The sequence below is a fragment of the Vulpes vulpes genome, chromosome 4, assembly GCF_048418805.1.
Source record: "Vulpes vulpes isolate BD-2025 chromosome 4, VulVul3, whole genome shotgun sequence".
In the NCBI taxonomy this organism is placed as follows: domain Eukaryota; kingdom Metazoa; phylum Chordata; class Mammalia; order Carnivora; family Canidae; genus Vulpes; species Vulpes vulpes.
Genome location: NC_132783.1, coordinates 123,844,625 through 123,867,547, shown reverse-complemented (window position 1 = coordinate 123,867,547; position 22,923 = coordinate 123,844,625). Strand labels below are relative to the sequence as shown.

The following is a 22,923-nucleotide window of genomic DNA, read 5'->3' as shown; positions in this document are numbered from 1 at the left end:
ACTTTCAGGACTCAAAATGCCTATTGATGCTCAGCATCCAATTATTCTATGAGGACTCCATTTCTTTTGCATTGCACAGAATAAGTAATTTTCAACTAGGCAGAGCATGTGTTAAAATTTTGCGAGGTGTAGTGCAATTATACGAGCAAAACAACTAGACCCGTATCCTAGAAGGATAGAGGCATAAGAGAGGTAAATCTTGTTCAAACAGCTCAATGTCATAAATTATGAAAGTAAAACTCATAAGAGCAAGTTAGCATAGTAAAATTATAAAATTAAGAAATATAAACCCTTAAATTTAAAAAGAAGTCATGAAGATTAAAAAAAAAAATAGGCCTGAAAGAGGATAGAGATCACTTCTATTTCAAAGTGTAAATAACTTGGGATTTGAAATAATAGCATCTAAAATTTAAAACACACATATTGTTTAAATCACCCAAGTCCTTTAGGAACTATTCTAACTTGACTGTGAACTTTGTAGTGTCCTGCAGATGTTATGCTCACTTAAGCTTACAGATGGCAAAATAACTGCCTTTTTGAAAGTGGGATGGTGTCCGTCAGGGAATCATTCACTTATGGAGTGGTCACTGAGACCCAGAGACAGGCTATTTATTTGATGAATAGAGTCTATTGCCATTCCTGCCATTTGTCCTTACAGTTTTCAAGAATTCTTCATTCAGTGCAATAAACTCTATGTCAGGCTCTTTTAGATCTGATTCAAAATCCACTTGTAAAGGGAGGTTCTATCACTGAAAGCCTTTGCAAGGCCCACGGCTATCATAAAAGAGGTTTGTATAATAAATTATCGGGTGACCTTTTTTTTTTCATCTCTAAATCTAATAGCACAGAAATGACTGTGTTTTTGAATTGGGCAACAACCACATGTTAAGGAGGCACAAAGAATTAAAAAGTTCATCTAGTACTACACAAAGAAGTAAAACACAGGGATAACTGGAAGACCCATGTTCTATTTACCTTCCTCACTACTGTCATAGGCTCTAATTAACTTTATAATGACTGTCAAATATAAGCCCTCTTGGAAATCTTATGAGGTAAAGGTAGAAGAGGCAAATCTTTACTCATTAATAAAACAAAACATTTGATTAGAGTATGTTGATAAAATAAAATATTCATGATTTTAGTTTATTTTCTGTTGAATTTATTAATAATCTTTATATATATTTATATATGTATGGCTTTGAGCAAAGACAAAAGAAATACTCTAATTCGTCCCTGATCATACAGTTGTTTTAAGAATCAGCTATTCTACTATTTTTCCAGCAGCAGAGAGACCAACCTTTTCAATAATACATTTCTTTCTGTACAGATTAAAACTCCATACTTGTGGGCTTGACTATGTACAGAGAAAAGAGGTCACTTTTCAACTAGCAATGGACTTTTATATTACAGGAATGTGAGTCAATTTTTTTTTCTTAACCTAAGCATATATATTCATTCATATATATGTATATAATTTACCCTGTGCCATTTTATTAGTTTAACATATAAACCTTAATTTTTTTTGTCCATTCTGTTACAAAGTGAATAAAAATTTTATGGTTGCACTGAAAGACCATGCAATTCAATTTTGCTTATGTTTCCCAATAGTGCTCAAAATAAAAAACCAAAGATTTATATATAAAAATATTTCACTACCAAACCCATTAGTGCTATCAAATGTAAACCTTTAATAATTTAAAGGACCAATACATGATCTTAATAAATTGAAGTTAATTCTCAATATTTTAATAAAATAAAGGAGTTTTGTACTGATATGTAAATGGTCTTGCAGCTTTCCCAAAGGCTCTAGGGAGACTGAACAATCCCCTTCTTACACCAGTCCTGACATGCCATCAGATGTCACCAGCATGTTAATGACAACATTACATTGACTAGCATTGTTGATAACTTCCACACAAGCTGGGATCTGTTAGAAATGAAACATAACAACTCATTTTGGTATAATAGGTATTATATCCGTAAAAGGCATAACAGGCAGCATGGATCCATTTTAGAGTTTTTGCTTTTATTTTGTTTTCTGTCCTCAAGTCTATCTGGAGGCCCTGCCCCACTGATTGTGTGATCTTGTTAAGTTCTTCTTAAGTGTATCGCCAGGGTCAAAGATACTGAAGACCTCCACTTTAGGTCATCCTCTTAACTTGGGTTATTTACAGAAGTCGGTTATTAGGGATCTTCCAATTGTGTTCCAGTCATCCACCACATTTGTGGGGTGCATTAGGCACAAATGATTACTAAGGGACTTCTCTGAGAAGAAGCAGATGTTCACAGGTCATGGAGAGTTAGGGAAACAGACAAACAAACAATGCTCACATTCAATTTGCCCCTGGCTTTCTGTCATCACGTCCATACATTTTCCAGCACATTCCAAATAACAAACCTCCTATCTAAGGGCTATGTTAGTCACCACATGCCTTAAGATTTACTAACCGTTTTATTACAATATACATAGAACAAAGTGTGTGCTCCCAAAAAGACATGATGCTATCGTGTGTTTAGTTATTTTAAATTAACACCAAGGTAAACTACCAACTATCAACAGTGAAGACACAGAACACACTGGCAACTCCAAATCAAGCTGTGGTTTACAAATCATCATTTAAATAATAGTAATAATAGTAATAATATTAAATGAAAGTGAAAACCTCACTTCTAGACTTAAGTCAGAGATCCAAGTCAGCCTTATAGGAATTTTAAGATAGGCAATTAATGAATGGTTATACTTTTCTAGAAATGAGAAATACTGTAAGCCTCTCCCTACAGTGACTGATCTGAACCTATTTTTTTTTTTTTTTCCAAAAAGCATGCAGGGACTATTTTCAGATGCTTGGTTATGGCAAGAAGGAAGAAAAGTAATGATTTTTGGTGTAATACAAGCAATTTGTAGAATTGAGCATACAGTTTTGCATAAAACATTGCAGGTTAAAATAATATTGTAGGTTTCAAGCCATTGCAGTACAGTTGAATAACTGCTACAATTAGGTTTTGTAAAATTTCAAACTCTAAGTTTTGAAGTGAAGCAATAAAACTAAATTCTTGAGTGATGACTTTTACCTTCATACAGCACAGAATAGCTATTTTTATTTGGGTTGAAAAAGTTATTTACAGCTAACATTGATTGAGTCTTGGTAAAAGTCCGATAACACATGAAGACAAATATCCCCTCAGCTTTCTGAAAGACCAGTGAACGTGTCTGAGGTTAGAGATATTCGTAACAGTGGCAATGCTAGTCTCCAACCGTGGCCAAGCATCCCGTGTGTTCTGTAACCTAATTCAAAATCGAAAGCACCAAAAGACAATTTAGCTCTATAAAATGGGATTCGCTATTTAATTCTCCGTAATTAATGATTAACAATTTAGATGCAGAGACACAGCTAATGAAAGAAGTTTTAGTTGGTGCTATTCAGTAGCTCACTTGAGTTGCCTTTTAAAATCAGAGTTTTGTTTCCACCGAATCCAAGAACTCCTCATAAAGTAGAAGAAATACACATATCAAAGGAAGTCAGTAAAAGTAGGTTAAAAACAAATGATCTTACAACAACATTTTAAATCCTTTAATGAGTTAAAGAAAGGAAGACATTTAACACTGAATGCTAAACAGGTCTCTTGAACTCCTCTTGGGAATTTAGATAGATATTTAATAGTAGGTATATATTTATATATTTTACATTTTGCGTGTAGGCCAGAGCTGTCTAAAATATCTCTTCATAGTAGGCTAGAGGAATCTATCAGGAGATAGAATAAAATAGGGTCTGAGAAGATGCTCAGTTTATCAGAGTAGTTCTTTCTGCTTTGACAATCAGCAGGGATCATAAATTCGAAGCAAATCGTGGCTTTTCGGCCTCTGGGTCTGCAGTTAAGACTGAGGAAGGCTCTCTGGGGAGAGCCGCTGCTGGTGGGGGGGGCGCGGGGGGCGCTGCTCGGTTCGGGGGGATGGCTCCCGAGGACATCTGTCGGAACAGGGCGACTCGCTGGGGGACGGTGCCCCTGCCCCCCGCCTGCAGCCCCGGGCCGTGGACAGCTGTCACGGGCTGAGGGATGGAGGCCAGGGACTCGCCCACAGTGGGGTGCGGTCTGGACATGAGCGTGGCGACCTCGTGGGGCAGCGAGGGCTGCGAGGCCGACAGGGGCCTGACCTCGCGGCTCAGGCTGGCGTTGTGGAGCGCCTGGGTGCTCCTGTGCACGTCGTTCCTCGGGGTGGCGCTGCCGGGCGTCTGCGGCGGCTGCGCGGGCTGCGGCTGCGGCTGCGCGGGCTGCGGCTGCGGGGGCTGCGCGGGCTGCGGGGGCTGCGCGGGCTGCGCGGGCTGCGGCTGCTGCGCGAGCGACAGCTGGGACGCCGTGGGGGAGGCATAGTGGAAAGTCCGAGCGGCCAGCGGGCTCTGGACGGGCGGGCTGCACACCGCGGTGGTGTAGGAGCAGGGCGACAGCACGGCGGAGGGCTGCGGGGTCTGGGTGCTGGGGCTGGGGGAATGCAGGTTGCCGTGGGACAGGCTGGGCGCGGTGTACACCGGCGGGGACTGCGTCCGGGCGCGGGAGGGCGGAGTCGCGGCGGAGCAGGTGGAGTTCAGGGCTGTCATCTGGGGGTAGCTGATCGGAGCGATGGCCTGCACCATCTCCCGGTCGTGCTTCACAATCTGCTTCAGGATCTCGTTCTCCTGATTGTTGAACACACCGGTGTTCAGATCCTTCTGGAACTTCTGCAGGAGAATTGAATTTTTCTTCCCTGGCAGCGAAAGAAAGAGAGCCGCTTAGAGAGCCTCGGGAGGTCGGGGCACGCCCGGGGGAGCGGCTCCCCGGACAGAAGCAGGCCGCAGGCCGGCGCCTAAAAGCCAAGTACTCACCTCTAGACCCCAACGGACGGGCGCCTCCTGCCCCTCACTCTTCCTCTCTCTGTCTGGGAAATCCTACCTCCTATGCAAGTCAGGTTGAAAAGTCTGTAACATGGGCAAAGCCACCTTACAGAAGAAAGGGAGAGACTTGGCACGAGAGCTACTCGGAAGAGTGGGAGAAGAAAGGGCATTTGGGGGTCAGGATGGGCCTGGAATCCAATTTAAGTTTAAAGCTACCTTCCCTCCACCCCCACCCCCAAAGGGCAATAGGACATTTACTCTGTGACAGGTACTCTACAAAAGGCTTTAGGTAAATTTGTTTTATTTAATCCTCAACTCCTGGAGGTGGGTGTGTTTGTAACCCCTTTTCACCCAGAAGGAGAACGGGGTCATAGCAAGGTTAAGAACAATGTCCAAGAAAACCTGGTGAATAAGAAACAGGAATGGGGAAGGAAGATCCTTAGGAAGGACAGCCAGCCAGCCACATGCATTTGCATCATGTGAGTGCTTTCTAGAAATGCAGTCTCTTAAGCCCCATCCTACTTGCAGACCAAGGCGCTGCATTTTATTAAGATCCTCAGGTGATTCGCACAGGCAAACTGGAGAAGCCCTGTGGCAAGTCCTTTACTTTTGACCAGTGCCCTATAACTGTGATCTCCCCCCCCCCCCCCCCGCAATAATCATATTCTTCCCATCTCTGGAGCTTTGAAAAATACTGATTTTTGTCTGAAGCCTACCAATTAAATCAGAATAGCCAGATTTCAATACTTTGGAAGCATATTTCCTCAGAGGATTGTTACGCGTGGCAGGTTGAGAACCATTCCATTTTCTGGAAGGTCTTTGTGAGGATTAAGGGGTATGGTTTATGGCAGGTTCTCAGCTCCCTCTAGAATCTCAATAAGCATTACTTCTCTTTCCTGCCACTGTCTTTGAGTGGTTTGCAATAAGTAGACATTCTCTGGCAGGATAACGATAGAATCAGAATTAGATTGATGAAAGAGGGAAAAATCAGCGATTTTTGGTGACATCATTAATAAAATAATTCCCGGATAAGTATTGTAACTGAAAAGTGAATCAATTTGCCATATTACTAAATAAAGTTAGAGTTAGAAGGGATGTTTTTTAATGGAAATACATGTTATAATTTACTGCTAGAAAACTATCATTTTAAGTGACTTCCAAAATAAATGCTTGTCTCTCCTTATAGAACTGTTTTAAATTTCTAAAGAAGAAAAGCTGCTATATTAGTAAAAAATATAAATGCTGTTTCAGCATATTGCCTTAACTAAATATGGTCTACATATATAAGCAAAAGCCACAGAATGGAGAGGGACAATATTTCTTTGTGATCATGTGAATAGTCGACATTTCATAATGTAAATATTTATGAACTTGTGGAGAAATACTATAATTTTAATGCACTGTTCAAATTTTATAAGGATCAAAACTGCAAATGCTTGGTGCTTATTAGCACTTTTATTGTCTCTATTATTGATTGTAAGCCATTTCATGCAAATTTTCTTATAAAAATTAATTGGAAAAAGTTAGAATAGAGTGAAGCTGTATCAGATTAACATAAATTCTCTATTAAAATATCCTCATTTTAATGCTTTCTCTAAAAGACATCTAGCTGGCTTAGGAAAAAACTCATGTGCTCAGAAATTAGTCTCTAGCTCTACCATGAGCACTCACATACCACAAAGAGGTAATTATTTTCAAATTAAATAAAGATGCTTTCAGGAATACCCACTTTTATGGGCACTGTCTCCACACTATGTCCTATTACATGTCTAAGTTGTCAGTATGATTTTCTAATCTGTGTGTTATGTCTAATGATAATGTCCAAATACCACCTTTACTTCTCCTAATCTAATTTCAGGCCCTTATGCATCTGTCATCCCACTTCTGTGAAGGAAAGAAAGATACAAAGTGCGTAAGAAAAGCTGACGTAAGACTACATCAGTAAAAAATCCTTACCTTAAATAAGAATGAAGCACTTGTTTACTTCCAAGTGATCTCAACCCCATCTCCTTTGAGATCATTGATTCCTTCATCCCTCCCTACCACCTCTCTTCAAGAATATTCATTGTGTACTAGGTACTGTGAATTTAATAGTGAATTAGTCATGACCTCTACATTCACAAATCTTAGCATCCTTAGAGCAGTTACAGTAATAAAAGCAGTATTGTGATGGAGGAAATTCCTAGGAGTATGAGAGAACCTACTCAGGATATTCAGCGTAGGAGTGGGTGGGAGGTCACAGAAGCTTTCTACAGGGGATGGAGTAGAATTAAGAGGGAAAGGGGGCAGAGCAGGGTAAGGTGGGGAAAAAGGATTTAAGTGTAGAAAATGAATGCATACCACTTTCTGACGTTAGAATGTTCCAGCATATCTTGGGAAGCTAATAGCAAGCCAATCTGATCTAACTTTACTATAGCAATTACTCAAATCTTTAAACTAGTGTAACTAATGAGGTCTAATTTATATATTCTTATTTGAGAGCAGAGAAGACTTTAAAATAAGTTGATGTTTACAAAGTAAAGCATCTATGTAGGGTACTTCTATCAAGGCTTTTCCTGCTTGAGTCTGTATTACAAACATTTCTAGAAGTTTCTACTGAGACAATTAAAGTGTACAAGCTTTCAGTTCTCAATATAAAGATAAAAATGTAAAGTTGATACATAAATTTTTTTTTTAAAAAACTTGTGATAAAATTATTTGGTTTGTAATATAGACTCATACTATTGTATTTTTAGTTCTATTTTAGTGCTACCTAAAATTTTTATCATTGCTTTTTACCTGAAGATTCAAATTGTTTTGGCATCACTGGGGAAATCAGATTGAACAGCTAGTAAAAATAGAGATGATTAAATAAACCCAGAATACTTAGAGAAGAGAAAGTTAGTAGAAATAAGGCTAGAGCTAACTGCTATTTCTATGCTAATTAGGCAACCTATGATAGCATTTAGGACTTAACAATTGCAAACATGTATCAGCCCACTGGAGCATAACTAAATTGTACACTAAAAATGATAGAAAGCTGAAGAGAGGGCAGCCCTGGTGGCCCAGTGGGTTAGCACTGCCTTCAGCCCAGGGCGTGATCCTGGAGACCTGGGATCGAGTCCCATGTCGGGCTCCCTGCATGGAGCCTTCTTCTCCCTCTCTCTCTCTCTCTCTCTCTCTCTCTCTCTGTCATAAATAAATAAAATTAAAAAAAAAAAAAAAAGCTGAAGAGAGTACCTATCCGATCTAGTCGGTCAATGGCAACCGTCTCAAAGGCTCTCCTCATCATTGGATATTCCTCCAGGACCTCATTGAAATTGTCCACAGAAAGTGAATAAAGACGGCAATATGTATCAGCTCGAACACTGGCAGTACGGCGTCCCTTGGTCAGCAAGCAAATCTCTATAAAAACAAGAAAGAAAGATTTTTTTGGTAATTTTGGTTCAAAGACTGCTAAGACTCACAATTTTAACAAAGTGTCATGGTGTGATCAACCAATGATTGGCAGCGTTTTCTATTTTATCAGTAAATTTCTTCTGACAGTAATATCCAATGGACAATACTCAACTTCAAAATAATATTCTTTGTTAAATAGTTAAAGCTTTTAGTTCAAATGGAAAGCTGAACTGAAGTTGCCTATCCTTCGGCCCTCATTCCAATGCATCTGAAATAACAATAAAAATGTAGAAAAGGAAATCATAAATACACAGTGGAGTTGAATACTGGAAGAAACCATAATGAGACAAGATTTTTTATAAAGTTTGGAAAGCAAAAAGCAGATCATATGATATAGGTAGAAACCACAGTGAACCCAAACATTGGCCTAGAAAGTCCTAAGATCAAGAAAAACTGGACCAGGGATCCTGAGGAATGCATTTCGGGCATGCCTCATGTAGTTCGCATATTCCCAATGAGATTGGTATAGAAAATTATATTCCAAATGCACAGAGAGGCTTTCTATTTCAATAATTTCTAAGAAGATTTTTTTCTTGAGAACTGGATTTCCAAAATATAGTAAGCAAACATTTGCAAATTTGGAATCCCTTATTTGCTAGCTAAATAAATCTGCAAGTGATAATTTTTATTTTGTTTTCCTAAATTTAATTAAACTGTATATATTTTGAGTTTAAAAAAAATTCGAAATAATTTAAAAATTTAGTTTCAAGATAACCAATTTGAAAAGAGAAATGAGAGAAGTATTTCTGAATGCACAATTTCCTAACAAGGAAATAACAGCAAAATAATTATTGAAAGGGGCTAAATTCACACTCTTCTCAATTTAACTAAGTTCAGTTCATGTTAATAAACACAGTGAATTGGGATCCCTGGGTGGCGCAGTGGTTTGGCGCCTGCCTTTGGCCCAGGGTGCGATCCTGGAGACCCGGGATCAAACCCCACGTCGGGTTCCCGGTGCATGGAGCCTGCTTCTCCCTCTGCCTGTGTCTATGCCTCTCTTTCTCTCTCTCTCTCTCTCTCTCTCTCTCTCTCCCTGTGTGACTATCATAAATAAATAAAAATTAAAAATAAATAAAAAATAAATAAACAGTGAATAAATTATGTGGTAGGCATTATGTACTTGATGTTGGGCTGGAAATATGAATCAAACAGAATATCAAAGTTTGAGTTACTTATATACTGACGGTTTTAAAAAAAGAGTTCATCTTAATTGGGAGCTCATTTAAATGCAATCTGGTAAGAACAATGATACAGACGGTGGGCATTCTGGAAATATTAAGAAGCACATCTGAACCAATCTGGGAGGATAGCATTTTAGGAAATGCCACCTAAGCAACCACTTATGTTGTTGTTCATGCTGGTAAACATGTTGCAAATTTAATAAGTAATATTGTGGAGTGTTCATGCTTGTGTGCCTGTGTGTGTGTACGGGGAGTATGTAGAAAGATGAGTCTATATTGGTAAATATTTAAACATAAAGCTATTATGACGCCATAGGATTTTCTGGCCACTCTAACCTAAACAATGCAATTAAAGGAAGTGTTTTCAGCACTACCCCAATACTAAATTCCCATTGCTCACTCAAGTACTAATGTCATATTATATAATTTATGATTGGCACATTATGGTCAATAAGCTGATGAGAAATGTATTACTTCTAGGTGTTGCTTTCAAATCTGTGCAAGTTGTCATGTAGAATGGTTAGTTTATAAGCCTCATGGAAAATAACTAGTTAAGATGCAACAGAGATCTTAAAAAGTATCTGTTATCTTCAACCCAGAAATTTCACTGGACAATCTAACCCAAGGAAATAGTCTGTAATTAGAACAACATATACACAGTGATATATATATTTATTTAAACATCTGAAAATGTGAGAATGCCCTAAATGTTTAACAAGTCAAGATTCAACCAGTTACGTGGCCACTGGGTGAACTATGTGGCAATTATTAAAAGTGAAGCTTTCAAAGTCCATGAATGTGATAACAGAATGGTCGTGAAAGCTTAAATGAGAAAAGAAAGAAACAAGATTGTAAATACAATCTGATAAAGTTGATCAAAATGATAATGATATCTACCAATATGCCTCTTTCTGGATAAAAAACATTCCTTTTTGCAGATGTGTATTTTTCAACCTCCCTTTATATAAATTATTTTTATTTGTGGTGTGCATAACTTTTATTTTAAAAACTTCAAAAAATTGATATTTAAGTGCACAGAATAGGAAACAAAAAACAGGAAATGAGGGAATGCAAACCTGTTATTAGTGATTACTACTGTAGGAGATGTCTTCAACTTTACCTTCCATTCTTTTCAATATATTTTTGTTTTGGCCCTTAGATGTTTAATTTCCAATGCTTTCCATTTTCCTATGTTTATTGCTCTCTCATTATATCCTTTTCTTTCATTATAGATGTAATGTCCACTCTCTTCTGATGGGTGTTAAGAGTTCTGATTGTGAATGACACATATGAACAGACCTCAGTATGTTTCACAAACATAAGTGCAAGAAGCAAGACATGAGTCCACACATTATACGATTCCATGTATATGAAGTAGCCAGAAAAGGCAAATCTATAGAGACAAGCAATTGGTTGCTTGGGATAGCAAGTGGGAAAGGAGAGTGACAATTAATGGGTACAAGGAATCTTACCAGAGTGATGAAAATGGTCTAAACCTGGCTTATGGTGATGGTTTCATAATTTGGTAAATTTACTAAAAAAAAATTGAATTGTACATTTTAAATGGGTGAACTGTATATGTAAAATATATTGCAACAAAACTGTGAAAATGAAAAAAAAGGGCTTTGCTTTCAATATTTTATACGTTTATATTTTAAGTCCTCTTCTGTTTTCCTGAATTCTTTCTCTTCACTACTTCTTCTATGTCTACTCACTATGTCTAGATCTTTCCCTTGAATGTTTAATGCTTTCTTTGGGTAATCCATTGACATCTGAAAAGTCTGGTGAAGTGGCATGATTTGTTGATTTGGAGTTTCTCTTTAGAGAAATGAGATGGGCAGTCTGTTCTCATATGTCCTTAAATGCCAGAATGGAGAAGGCTTTACTCCAGGGTCACTAACCTCTTTTCTAGCTGTCCTAGTTCTCTGCCTTCTTCAATCGCTTTCATAGAAGAATCTTGGGAGAACCAATGCCTGGAGAGCAGAACAGGCTGTTCTGCAACGTGGGGTGAGGGAGAGAGAGTCCTTTGTACCCTATGCAGGCCTTGGGTAGGTCACTTGTTTTCTCCCTCACTTTTCATTTGGCCCTCTTAGTCCTAGGGTCTCAGCTGGGAGCCGTTCTTCGGTTCTGTCAGGCAATCTGCTCCCTCCCCAGCCACAGTCTACCTATATCCATATCATCTATATCTATCTATCTATATATCTCTCTATATCTATATATTCCAAGTTCCTTCTATTTTCCCTTCAAGCTTCAGTAGTAACCACTAGCATACTTAAAACAAATTTTTGGCTTAAACAACTGAAATTTTATGTCATCATAGTTCTGGAGGCAATACAAACTTCTTCAGTCATTATTTCTTGGCATATCCTCAATAATTTGTAGTGAGAACCAGAACAAATGAAGGTATATTCATGAGAGGAGAATTAGTCACTGGTCAGTGAGAAAATCACTTTAAATAGTCCCTTCTTTTAAAGCCTCCAGACTCTTTGTTTCTATCATGAATAACAAAATGAAAAAATGCCACACACTTAGCAATGAGAAAAGCAAACCTTCTGATCGTAAAAGAGTCTTTAGATTTTGTAAACTGAATTTCCAGATTCAGTATGTGAATGGAGCAGTTGCTTCTCTGTGAATTAATTTTTGCTTAATCTTAAAGTTATTTTGAAGATCTACTTATTGAGGGAATACAGTCCTGTGTCAGGTGTTATAGAGGTTTTGTGTATTTACTTGGTGTGTGGATTTGGGTTTAGGTAAAAAACAGAGAGAGAAAAACCATTTTATTCATCTGTAACTGATACTATCCTTTAGGTGCCTAAGAAATTATGTATTTATTAGTCTGTCACTGTTTTTATTTTCTTTTATTAGATTTCCTAAATATTACCTATCTCCCTCGTCAGTTTGACTCATTTTAAAGACAGCAATCATACAGTGACATTACTGTTAGCCTCCCTGTGAGTGCAACCTTGAGTTTTGAGCCCAGAGAAAATTATTTTAAAAAGCTTATGCGTACATCAATGATAGTGGATGAATTCAAGACCCACACTAAATTCTATTCTTAAGTTTTAGGTAATGTAATATCGGTTCCTTGCGAGGTATAATAGAACTTGCCAAAAGATTTGTAATAGAACTTGCCAAAAGATTTATGTACTTTCTTTAAACAACACAACATATCGTTGTGGGTTTTGTGCAATATCTATAATGAAGAAAGTATCTAGAAGGTCTAGTAATATTTTCTTCAGTGTAGATAATGTCGTTACCCACCAGGTAGAAAATTAACTTGCTTTTGGGTGCTCAGATTGACGTCACACAAAAAGCAAAACACGCAATGAAATAAAATTGAACTCCCAAAGAACAAACTAAGTGCATATTACAGATGTAAGCTTCTAAAAGAATCTCACGGCATATTTTCTAGACCATGTTGCTTGTTTCAATCTCTCTACTTTTCTTCTCATTTATTTACTGTTTGAGAACTCAACTAGGAATTTCCCAGTGGTGCAATCACTGCTTTAAGAATTTTAATGCTGGGGGATCCCTGGGTGGCTCAGCAGTTTAGCGCCTGCCTTCAGCCTGGGGTGTGGTCCTGGAGACCGGGATGGAGTCCCACACTGGGCTCCCCACGTGGAGCCTGTTTCTCCCAATGCCTGTCTCTGCCTCTCTCTCTCTCTATTTCTCTCTCTCTCTCCCTCCCTCCCTCTCTTTCTCTCTATCATGAATATATAAATAAAAAAATGTTAAAAAAGAATTTTAGTGCTAATTTACTTGGAAATAAATCCCTTTATCAGGATACAAATTTCTAAATTATAATCAAGAGCACAAGTATTTGAGGACTTGACATATCAATTTTAATTTTGTATGATTCTCCTGTTTTTCTTTACAGGATAAGTTATTTTCTTTACAGGGTAAGTTATTTCAGTTACTGAAGAGGATAACTGACAGTAATGCACCCTATTATAGGCACATTGGAAAATTGTGCTCAATTTTAACATTATGAAGAGTATGTCCCAGGAGATTAAATTTGACTCACCACTACATAAATATATATACTTTTAATAAACCTTAGGGTATGAGATACAGCAACTACTCAATGCTATTTTTATTGACATTAGTTAACCTTGATTATAAGCATTTCAGGCTATCTGACATTACTGTCACCTATATAAAGTCATTTTATAAATGGCGTCAAGAATTTTGCAACTCAGAAATACTTCCATGACCTCTAAAGCAGAGTTTGACATTGCAGTAACACAGAAACTTACTAGAGCTTATGACAGAAATTTGTAAGGTAATAAGTTTAACCTGAGGTTCTAGAATTTATGGGAAAATGTGTACTTGGTTGCTCATAGTAACTTAAGCAAGAAGCTGCTTCCTTTTTTGTATCCAATATCATGAAGTAAAAACAATTCTCCATTATATATCAAAATACTGATTTCCTGTCAATTACTGGGGCTCCTAGTGTCTTTCCTATAAATTACTTGGGCTAACAGTGTCTCATAGAACGTGCAAGAGGAAATATCATTTTTTGTTGTTTTCTTTCTATATTTGTAATCTTTCTATATTTATACTAGTGAACTAGTAAAATATCACCTCTTTTCCCATAGGAGGTGGTAACATCTGGCTTAAATCAATCTGCATATCAAGCTTGGCTTGCAGAATTTGAGATGTCACATGGATTTGAATAGGAATCTAGGAAATTTGAATAGATGTAAATTTGTAGTATTTGATATATTTTGAAATATTTCACATCTTTTTTAAGCTTCTGAAACAGATTGGATATAACATATTTCCAAGTTCAGATAAGAGTTATGTATATATATTACAATAAGTAGTCTAATAACTGGAACATCCAATTTTGCTCTATTTTCTGAGATTATAACTGATCATTTCAGTTCTCATAGAGACAGTCACATTCGTACAATTATTAGTATCTTCTACCACTGGTCATGCTGTCATTTATATCATCTAAAATTATTGCTTTGCCAGAAAACATCTTAGCTCTTCCCCATACGTTTTGTCAATTCATCTCTCTTAAAGTATGGCAATTAGGGTGACCACCCGTGGCTCTGAGTATTGGCCTAGTAGTGGCATCTCAGACAAGTTAAGCATTGGCAAAGTTGTTACAAGGATTAACTAAAATAGTGCTTACAGAGTGCCTGGCACAAGCCTCTCACAGTGTGGGCACTCCTAAAACATGAGTCCCTTCCTTTCCCCCTTATGTTCCCTCTCTTCTCGTTATATTTTTCTCCCTTGTGATTTTGACTCTACCTGCTGGAACAAAGGAAAAAGTAATGTTTCATACATCAACTAACTGTTCAAATTTGTGAAATACAATTATCACCTCCCACACCCTCCACCCTCTTGTAAACAATCTGTTCATAAACTAACCATCCCAATTCCTTAGACTTCTCTCAAGTGAGAAGATTTTACACCCATAGACACCCTTCTTAATTATCTATGTGTCTCCACTGTACTTGATGGTCGTGTTTCTTAGTGCCTACAGCACACTTTCAGACTTACTTGTTTATGTGACATTGCTCTAAGCTAACTTATAAGGTCTTTAATGAAAAGTACAACGATCACATTTACAATATCTAGTGCTTGCCATAGATTTAGTCATGTAATATCATTGTGGTTCAAGAAATAAAGAATGAATGAGTGAATGAATAAATGAAAAGCAGAACAACTTATACCGGTGTGTAAATATTTTTCATAAAAGAATATGCTCACATTCAAGCATAATATTCCAGTCTTATCTTTTTGAGGAGCTCTGACCCTATCCACCAAACGTTACATTGCTCTTATCTTTTACCCGGTTCTTATTAATTGCAAACATATCTGTGACATGATTGTTTCATGCTGTTGGATATACAGATGTTTTCATTAAGGTTATACTTTCCACTTCGAAACCTCTCATCCCTTCCCTTTCCTTATTATGGATGTGTCTTTAAATTCCACTGTGACTCCTTCAATTGTCTAAGGTCTGCATAAAATCTGCTTTACACAATACTATTTATAAACTGTTATCTACTATATATTTATACTACTTGTCTTTGGCAAGTTAAAATACTTGATGGACTATCTCAGTAATTTTCAAGATACCTGTTGGGTAGATAAAAAACAATCACTGGTGGCCCCATGTTAGTCCATGTGACATACAGAAGATTAAAGGGGATATGTTATGTGATTGGAACAAAAATCACATAAAAAATATCAAAGCTAAGAAGGGTAAGACCGCACTTTTCCTGATTCTATCCATCTTTAAAAATCCACTGGACCACTCCAAATCTTTCCTTTTGATTTTAAATCTCCCAACAACTCTTTAAAAGTTAATCAAACACCTTGAATTATAAATGCCTTTAAAAAAGCAGCCAGCTTTTAAAAATTGATCAAATGATTTTGGCTCTTAGCTACATCAAGTGTGTTTTTTGAAGTGATATCTTGACAGCTCTGCTTTCCTATGTGGTTTAATATGCTTACACCAAAAAAAAAAAAAAAGTATAGCAGAAATAATAGTCTAAACAGAAAATATATTCACTAGGTATTTATGAGGCAAATCTACTACAACCAAACAGTTATTTGTCTACAAAACTTTCTCCTGGTCCCCTCTCTCTCTTTCACTCACGTACACACATACAGATGTGAATGATTACATAGGGATTTATTTTATTTTATTTTTTTTTTACATAGGGATTTAAATACACATTTTTTTTGGTTTATTCAATGTACCAATTAATGGTCAACTGATTCATACTGGAACCTTCAATGCAGTGCCTCCCACACTTTAATATGCATAATAATCCCCTGGACCTCTTGCTAAAAAGCAGACTAGGATTTAGTAAATTGGGATGGGGGGAGGGGGGCTGACAATGCATTTTTCTAACAAGGTTTTAGGTGATGTCAGTGATGGGCTTTTTTGGGGAAAAGTCTTTCAGCTGTCAGATTTACATCTAAAACAGGCTTCCGTGTTTAAAAGAAATTGGAAAAATGTGGCAAAAGGAATGGAAATTAAGGGATGGTATAAATTCAAGTCAACAAATTACTTTCTTATTGCACCTTGAATGAAAATGTGGAGAATATACAAGAAATGAAAGAAAAATCCTTAGAGTTTATAGTTAATTAGAAATCCAAACACAATATGTAAGACAAGCTTCAGAATAATTCCAGAGCTAAAGCATCTGCTAGGGACTTTAACTTGATAAAAATCTCAAAATCCAGATAATAATATCATCTGTTATAATTGATTTTTGTACACTTTTGGTGACAAGAGAAGGCCTAGGTAGACTCTGAAAACAGTGTAGGAATTGCATTGCTTAGGTCCTGAGGATGGAGAAGACAGATAAGTGGGAAGGGAAGGAAGATGGAGTGGGATAGTATCATGAGCACAGATTCACAGAAGAGGATGGGTAGAGGGTTTCCATGGAACTGTAAAGGCAGCTTTCTCAGGACCAAGGGAGTTTGAGTAGAGACAGAGAATATTCCTCCACAGATACGAAGTTTGGTCTTGATTGGCAATATTTTTGCAAGGCTTCTGAAGGAAGCAAGTTGCATGTAGAGTAATGATTTAGGAAAGAATAAATGCAGTAGAGCTGGAGGAGTTCTGCCTCTTGGTATCTTGCCATACATGGGAAAAACATTCAGCCTCTCTTTTTCTAGAAGGTAAACTTGTTGTCTTTCAAATTGTTTCCTGATACAGGAATATTAATCTAGAGTTGGCTTGTAAAATGAATGGGGAGGGGTTCCTATCAGGTAAAAAATGATTTGTAAAGAAGTTTCCATTATAATTTGGGTATGAGGTGATGGGGATTTGCCTAAAATAAAGCTGTAGCCTCCAGAACAAAAGTGACCTCTTTTAAGAATTATTGTAAATGAAGCTTCAAAAGAACTTGAAAGGTGATGAAGCATCTGTGAATTTTGAACCTGATGTAAAGGCAAACCACTAGAGGATGTCTGCTTTGAGTAAAATAACATAAAAGATTGTTTTGGAAAAAAATCAAGCAAAACTTTGGCATCCGGAGAAAAATCTCATTTCATGAAACACTTCCTGACATGAAGCCAATAGTTCCTTTTTATAAAATTGGTTAGATGAAGCATTTTTTATGTGTGTTCAAGTTGGTAAGCTTTCACCATGTGACTGAATATGTGTATTAACAAATGCAACCACAATTGATGCCTACGTCAGACTAGCATCCCACACCTGGCCAGCAGCCCATAGGGTAGCCTGGCTGGAGAACTGTCCCTGATGGGGATGCTTTATATTGGATTGTGACTGACAAGCCTAATTATATCTTCTCCTGGGGAGATGGAAAGCGAGGAATGAACAGCTAGGAAAGTCAGAGATTGCATATGTTATGGGAATGGTGTATCCCTAAAATGGCAACTGGGGTAATGGAATTGCCCTGGCTTCCTGGAGGGCATTCTTTCTTGCCATAAAGTTAGCCTCTGACTTTCCTGAGATGGTTTGTTGTGCTTCCTTTCTTCTTAAAATAGGCTCCACCACCTTAGCTAACCTGAGCTTGACTCAATGCCACTCAGCCTGAAAGTACCTGACTCCCACACATATCCATCTGGGACCTCTTCCTAGATATTCATGCCAGTCCATTTTGTTAAAAGCCTCTTCCTTGTATTTTCTTACCCTCTCTTGAGAGATTAGAGTGAGTTCTTCAAGTCCAGTACATGAGTAGTCATAGAGAGGCCTTGAGGAGTGTAGAAAACTAATATTCTACCTACAGAGTTTCCATTTTCTACTTCTGAGTAATCCAAGATATCAGTAGAGAGGCCTGCTGGATATCTATTTTTGTGTAAGGTAAAAGTAAAACTTTGTTAGACAAACAAAGCAACCCTACTACCACTCCCCACCCAGAAAAAAGGCACAATCACAAATTCATCCTAACACGGGTAAATATCTATTGATATCTTCCCCCTCCAAGAAACATCACTGTATATAACAACAAAGAAGCAAATTCAAGGTAAATTTTATGATTTTACAATCATAAAAATGGCACTTAGGTTCTGAATTTAAAAGTTTGCATAGAAGTTCAAGTATGTATTAATGATAAGGAATAATCCGCATCAATGATTAGTTGGTTTATTTAGTAGTATGAGGTGATAGAGGTAAAACACATATGCATTAAAGGGATAATAATAAGTAAAATACATTTCACAGAATGCTTTTGCTTATGTTATTCAGAATGAATTAAATTGGGATTAAAAGCTAATTTTAAAATTAGAGGATTATATCATGGTTCCTATAGCCAAATCCAACCTCCCCTTTTTTGCCGATTTTTATTATATTATGCATAGTTTTCACATTTTAAAGATTTGTGAAACAATATATAAATTAAAAGATAAATAAGCAACAGAGACCATATGTGGTCCATGAAGCCTAAAATATTTACTATGTGGTCCTTTACAGAAAAAGTCTGTTAACTCCTAGGTTATATAGATTTTTCCCCCTTCCAAATAAATGACCTTTATCATATCCTAACTTAGACGAATAAAATCTGGAAAGAATAGCAATCAGTGGACTAAAGATGCATAAGTTATGTTTTAGCTTGTGGTTTCAAGCAAAGTGAGCTAAAGAATTGGGTCATACACCCCAACAGTTTATCTAAACTACATTAAAAAATTCTTTTCTGACCTACTTGGTCAGTATGATAAATGGACATCAGGAAACTCTCCTATAGGAGATGGTCTGACTCTCACCCTGGAGAAAAGACATCTTCTCATCCTTTATAAGCTTAACTGAGATATAACCACATCTTTTTCAAACTATATCCAATAGAAACTTCACTTAACCAGGTACTCAGTTAACCAGGATTTCCTTCTCAAGTTTGTGGAGAAGGTAGGGATAGAAAGAACACATCTTCTTCTTTTTTTAAAAGATATTATTTATTTATTCATGAGGAACACACAGAAAGAGGCAGAGACATAGGCAGAGGGAGATGCAGGCACCACGCAGGTAGCCTGATGTGGGGAGCCCCATGTGGGGAGCCCCATGCAGGACTCGATCCCAGGACCAGGATTACGACCTGAGCCAAAGGCAGATGCTCAACTGCTGAACCACCCAGGTGTCCCGAAGGAACACATCTTAATGATAAAAGTTAAAGGAAGGATTCACTTTTCTCCTACTTTTTGCTTATTAAAATTTTTACTGTAGAATATTCTAAATATTTTTAAAAAGGCAGAATAATATACTAATATACTGTTACGATACTAGTAGGATAGCATAACATCATAGTCTAATGAACTGTAGAACAGTGTAAATACTAATAATAAAATAAATTTCTAAATGTTCACCACCCAGCTTAAGCAAGTACTAATTAAGAGCTAAGTTTGTTTCACTAATACTTCGCATATTTTCCCCCCCCTTACCCTCTGAGGTAAATTGCAAATATATTAATTCAACTGTAAAGTTCCACTATGTATTACTAAGTATACTCACTGTAATATCATTATTATAGCAAAAAACTAATAATAATTTCTTAATATTATCAAATATTCAGTCAGTGTTCAAATTTCTAACTAGGAGCAAATTTGCAGGTCATGTCACAACTCTCTCCCCTTCCCAGAGGAGCCTTCAGCAGAAACATCCCCTAGGACCTACAACATTGGGGCACTGGGTTGATCAGTCAGGTAAGGACCCAACTCTTGATTTCAGCTCAGGTCATGATCTCAGGGTCATGACACTGAGCCCCACGTGGGGTTACATGCTGGGCATTGAGTCTGCTTAAGATTCTTTCTCTCCCCTTCTCCCTCTACACCCCATGACCAGCTTTCTCTCAATCAATCAATCAATCAATCAATCAATCTACATCATTTAAAATAAGTACAAATAAGTGTTGAAAGATAAATGATATGTAATCTATTATAACACTATGCCAGGACAAGAAAAGTATACTTATATATTTCAAAGAAAGATATTAACCTATTTTAAGAGACTCTCAATTGAGTCTCTTAAATTGAATTTCAAAAAGAAATTCTGCTTTTGTTGAGCACACTAATATATAACGAGAATAACTTAGTCCTAGAATATTGATTTATCAAGGTATAATTCCATTACTATTTTCTACACCATCATTATCATTAGCAGAAATCCCTAAACAGAAAGAAGGATAACAATGGAAACTTCAGAGACCAAGTGAGAATGAAGGAAGAGCTGAAAGGATCTCAGGAGAAAAGCAAAATAAATGCAAGAATGATGATTCTTCTTGGTGTCAGATTTGTATTAATTATTGGATGTGTGTTTCATTATATAAAATTGAACGAGATTCTCTAGACCAGAATTTCTCAACCTCAGCCCTATTCATTTAGGAGTGAATAATTCTTTGCTGTTGGGAGCTGTCCTGGGCATTGCAAAATGTTCTACTGCATCTCTGGCCTCTACTTAATAGATGCTAGTAGCAAATCCTTCACCTAAAAGCACTGGACTGATGGATTGACAGTAGTGCTGATGAGGACATACAGTTGGTCTTATCTCTCCATAAACCTTGCCCTAAAAAACCAAGGTGGCTGGGGAGCCTGGGTGGCTCAGTCAGTTAAGTGACCAGCTCTTAATTTTGGCTCATATCCTAGGAGGGAACCCTGAAATGGGCTCTGTGCTCAGTGGAGAGTCTGCTTGAAAGTCTCTCTCTTTCTCTCTCCCTCTCTGCCCCTCCCCCACTCAAGCACGTTCTCTCTGTCTCTTTCTAAAATTAATAAATAAATATTTAAAAACCCCACAAAAACCCAAGGTGGCAAATCTGCTATTGCTTTGTGTCTTTGTACAACTTTTGTATCATCTTGAGAATAGAAGCTTAAAATTATGTTTTGGATCTCAAAGCATCTATAATTAAACTCTTAGGGGCATTTGCTTTAGTTATACAATTTTGGGGGATAATCTTGAAACACTGTAAAATAAAACTGATCACTTTGTTAATAAGAGAAAGCTAATATTTAAACACATTAGAAATCCTTTTTGAGAGCTCCATCTATTTTTCTTTTCCATTCAAGCATCAGGTAACTCCAGTTGATTTACGAGTTTAATTCAATAGGATAAAAAAAAAAAATTGCTAAAGAGTCCATGGCATTAAGATACAGGAAAAAATGAGAAAAGGAACATAAAATTTAGTCTTAATAAGTAGTAACCAATGTGCAAATTTTCTGTGACAGAAAGTTTAAATTGGAGTGTTTTGATAGTGTGTGGGCAAAAAAGCATTTGAGAATATGCAAAAACATAATACAGAGATGCTCTTCTCTTTGGTTAGCTATATAATATTTAGGGAAATGTTAAAAGATCCACATATGATGGTATTTCTTTTGTGTTGGGATGCATGGTTAAATTTCATAATATTTTCTCTGATACAAAAGCAAAAAGAGGTTTTTATTTTTGATAGAGAAAAATGAATGAAGTATGTCCAATACATGTTATGTAGCCCTGTTACATAATGAGCAACATCCTCAACAATACGCTTACTCTTAAGACCAAGACTAATCCCATAGAGTAGATAAGTGGGTGTGTAATCCATGTTACCCCAGTGGAACAAACGGGCAATACTAAGCATGGAAACCCTCATCCAGAAACTGTTTTATTGTTTTCAATGCATTTTTAACTGTCTAAAATTATTTTATTTATTGATTTCTTTTCTTTTTTACTTATCTGTCAATGCATGAGGGCAGGATATAATTTCTCTTCTTCGTGTTGCCATTATCTACAACGGTAGCTGACACTTTGCAGTTGTTCAATATTTGTTGAAGAATGAACAAATCAATAAATGAGTAGTTGTGATATGTTTAGATATTATGAACAACTAGCATATTTTAAAAATTGTTTAATTAAGACCGAAATATGGTCAGTACACTTTTTTCCATATCTGGACACAAGTAAAAAGATTTTCAAAAAATCATCCATCATCATCAGTACATAAAAGAAAAAATATCATAATATAGAAAAAATATTTTAGTATAAAAATATGAGTAATTTCAAAATAAAAAATACACAAAATAAAGACAGGACAGTTTAATAAATTCACCTCTAAGGATAATTTACTCCATTGTTCTTTTTAAACATTTTATTTATTTATTCATGAGAGATACACAGAGAGAGGCAGAGACAGCCAGAGAGAGAAGCAGGCTCCTTCTGGAGAGCCTAACGTAGGACTTGATGCCAGGACCCTGAGATGAGACACTCCACCACTGTGCCACCCAGGTGCCCATACTCCACTGTCTTATACTACTTATTTCAACACAGACCAGAGAAAAATCCAACACAAACCTGCACCAGCTTGCCCTCTAGGCTTTTGAGAGGCAGCAGTAATAAGAGGCTTTCCATCATGATACATGGAGATGGCATGAATACCCATTAATGATTGTTAATTTTATCCTGAGCTCGTGTTTTTCCGAGCTCCAGACTACTGAGTTAATCTAATGGTGAAGTGTTAAAATATACATATGGTAAATGATGC

General features: G+C 36.9%; 1 protein-coding gene across 1 annotated transcript in view; it reads right to left on the bottom strand.

Annotated features, from left to right (window-relative positions):
* Nucleotides 1–1,136: 1,136 nt before the first annotated feature.
* HCN1 (hyperpolarization activated cyclic nucleotide gated potassium channel 1) overlaps nt 1,137–22,923 on the bottom strand; it is a 379,863-nt gene continuing 358,076 nt past the window's right edge. Inside the window, exons 7-8 of the mRNA XM_026017046.2 lie at nt 8,088–8,252; nt 1,137–4,741 (exon numbers count right to left, since the gene is read on the bottom strand). Coding sequence (XP_025872831.2) covers nt 3,828–4,741; nt 8,088–8,252 — 1,079 coding nt within the window. The 3' untranslated portion in view covers nt 1,137–3,827. The remainder of the gene's footprint in view (nt 4,742–8,087; nt 8,253–22,923) is intronic.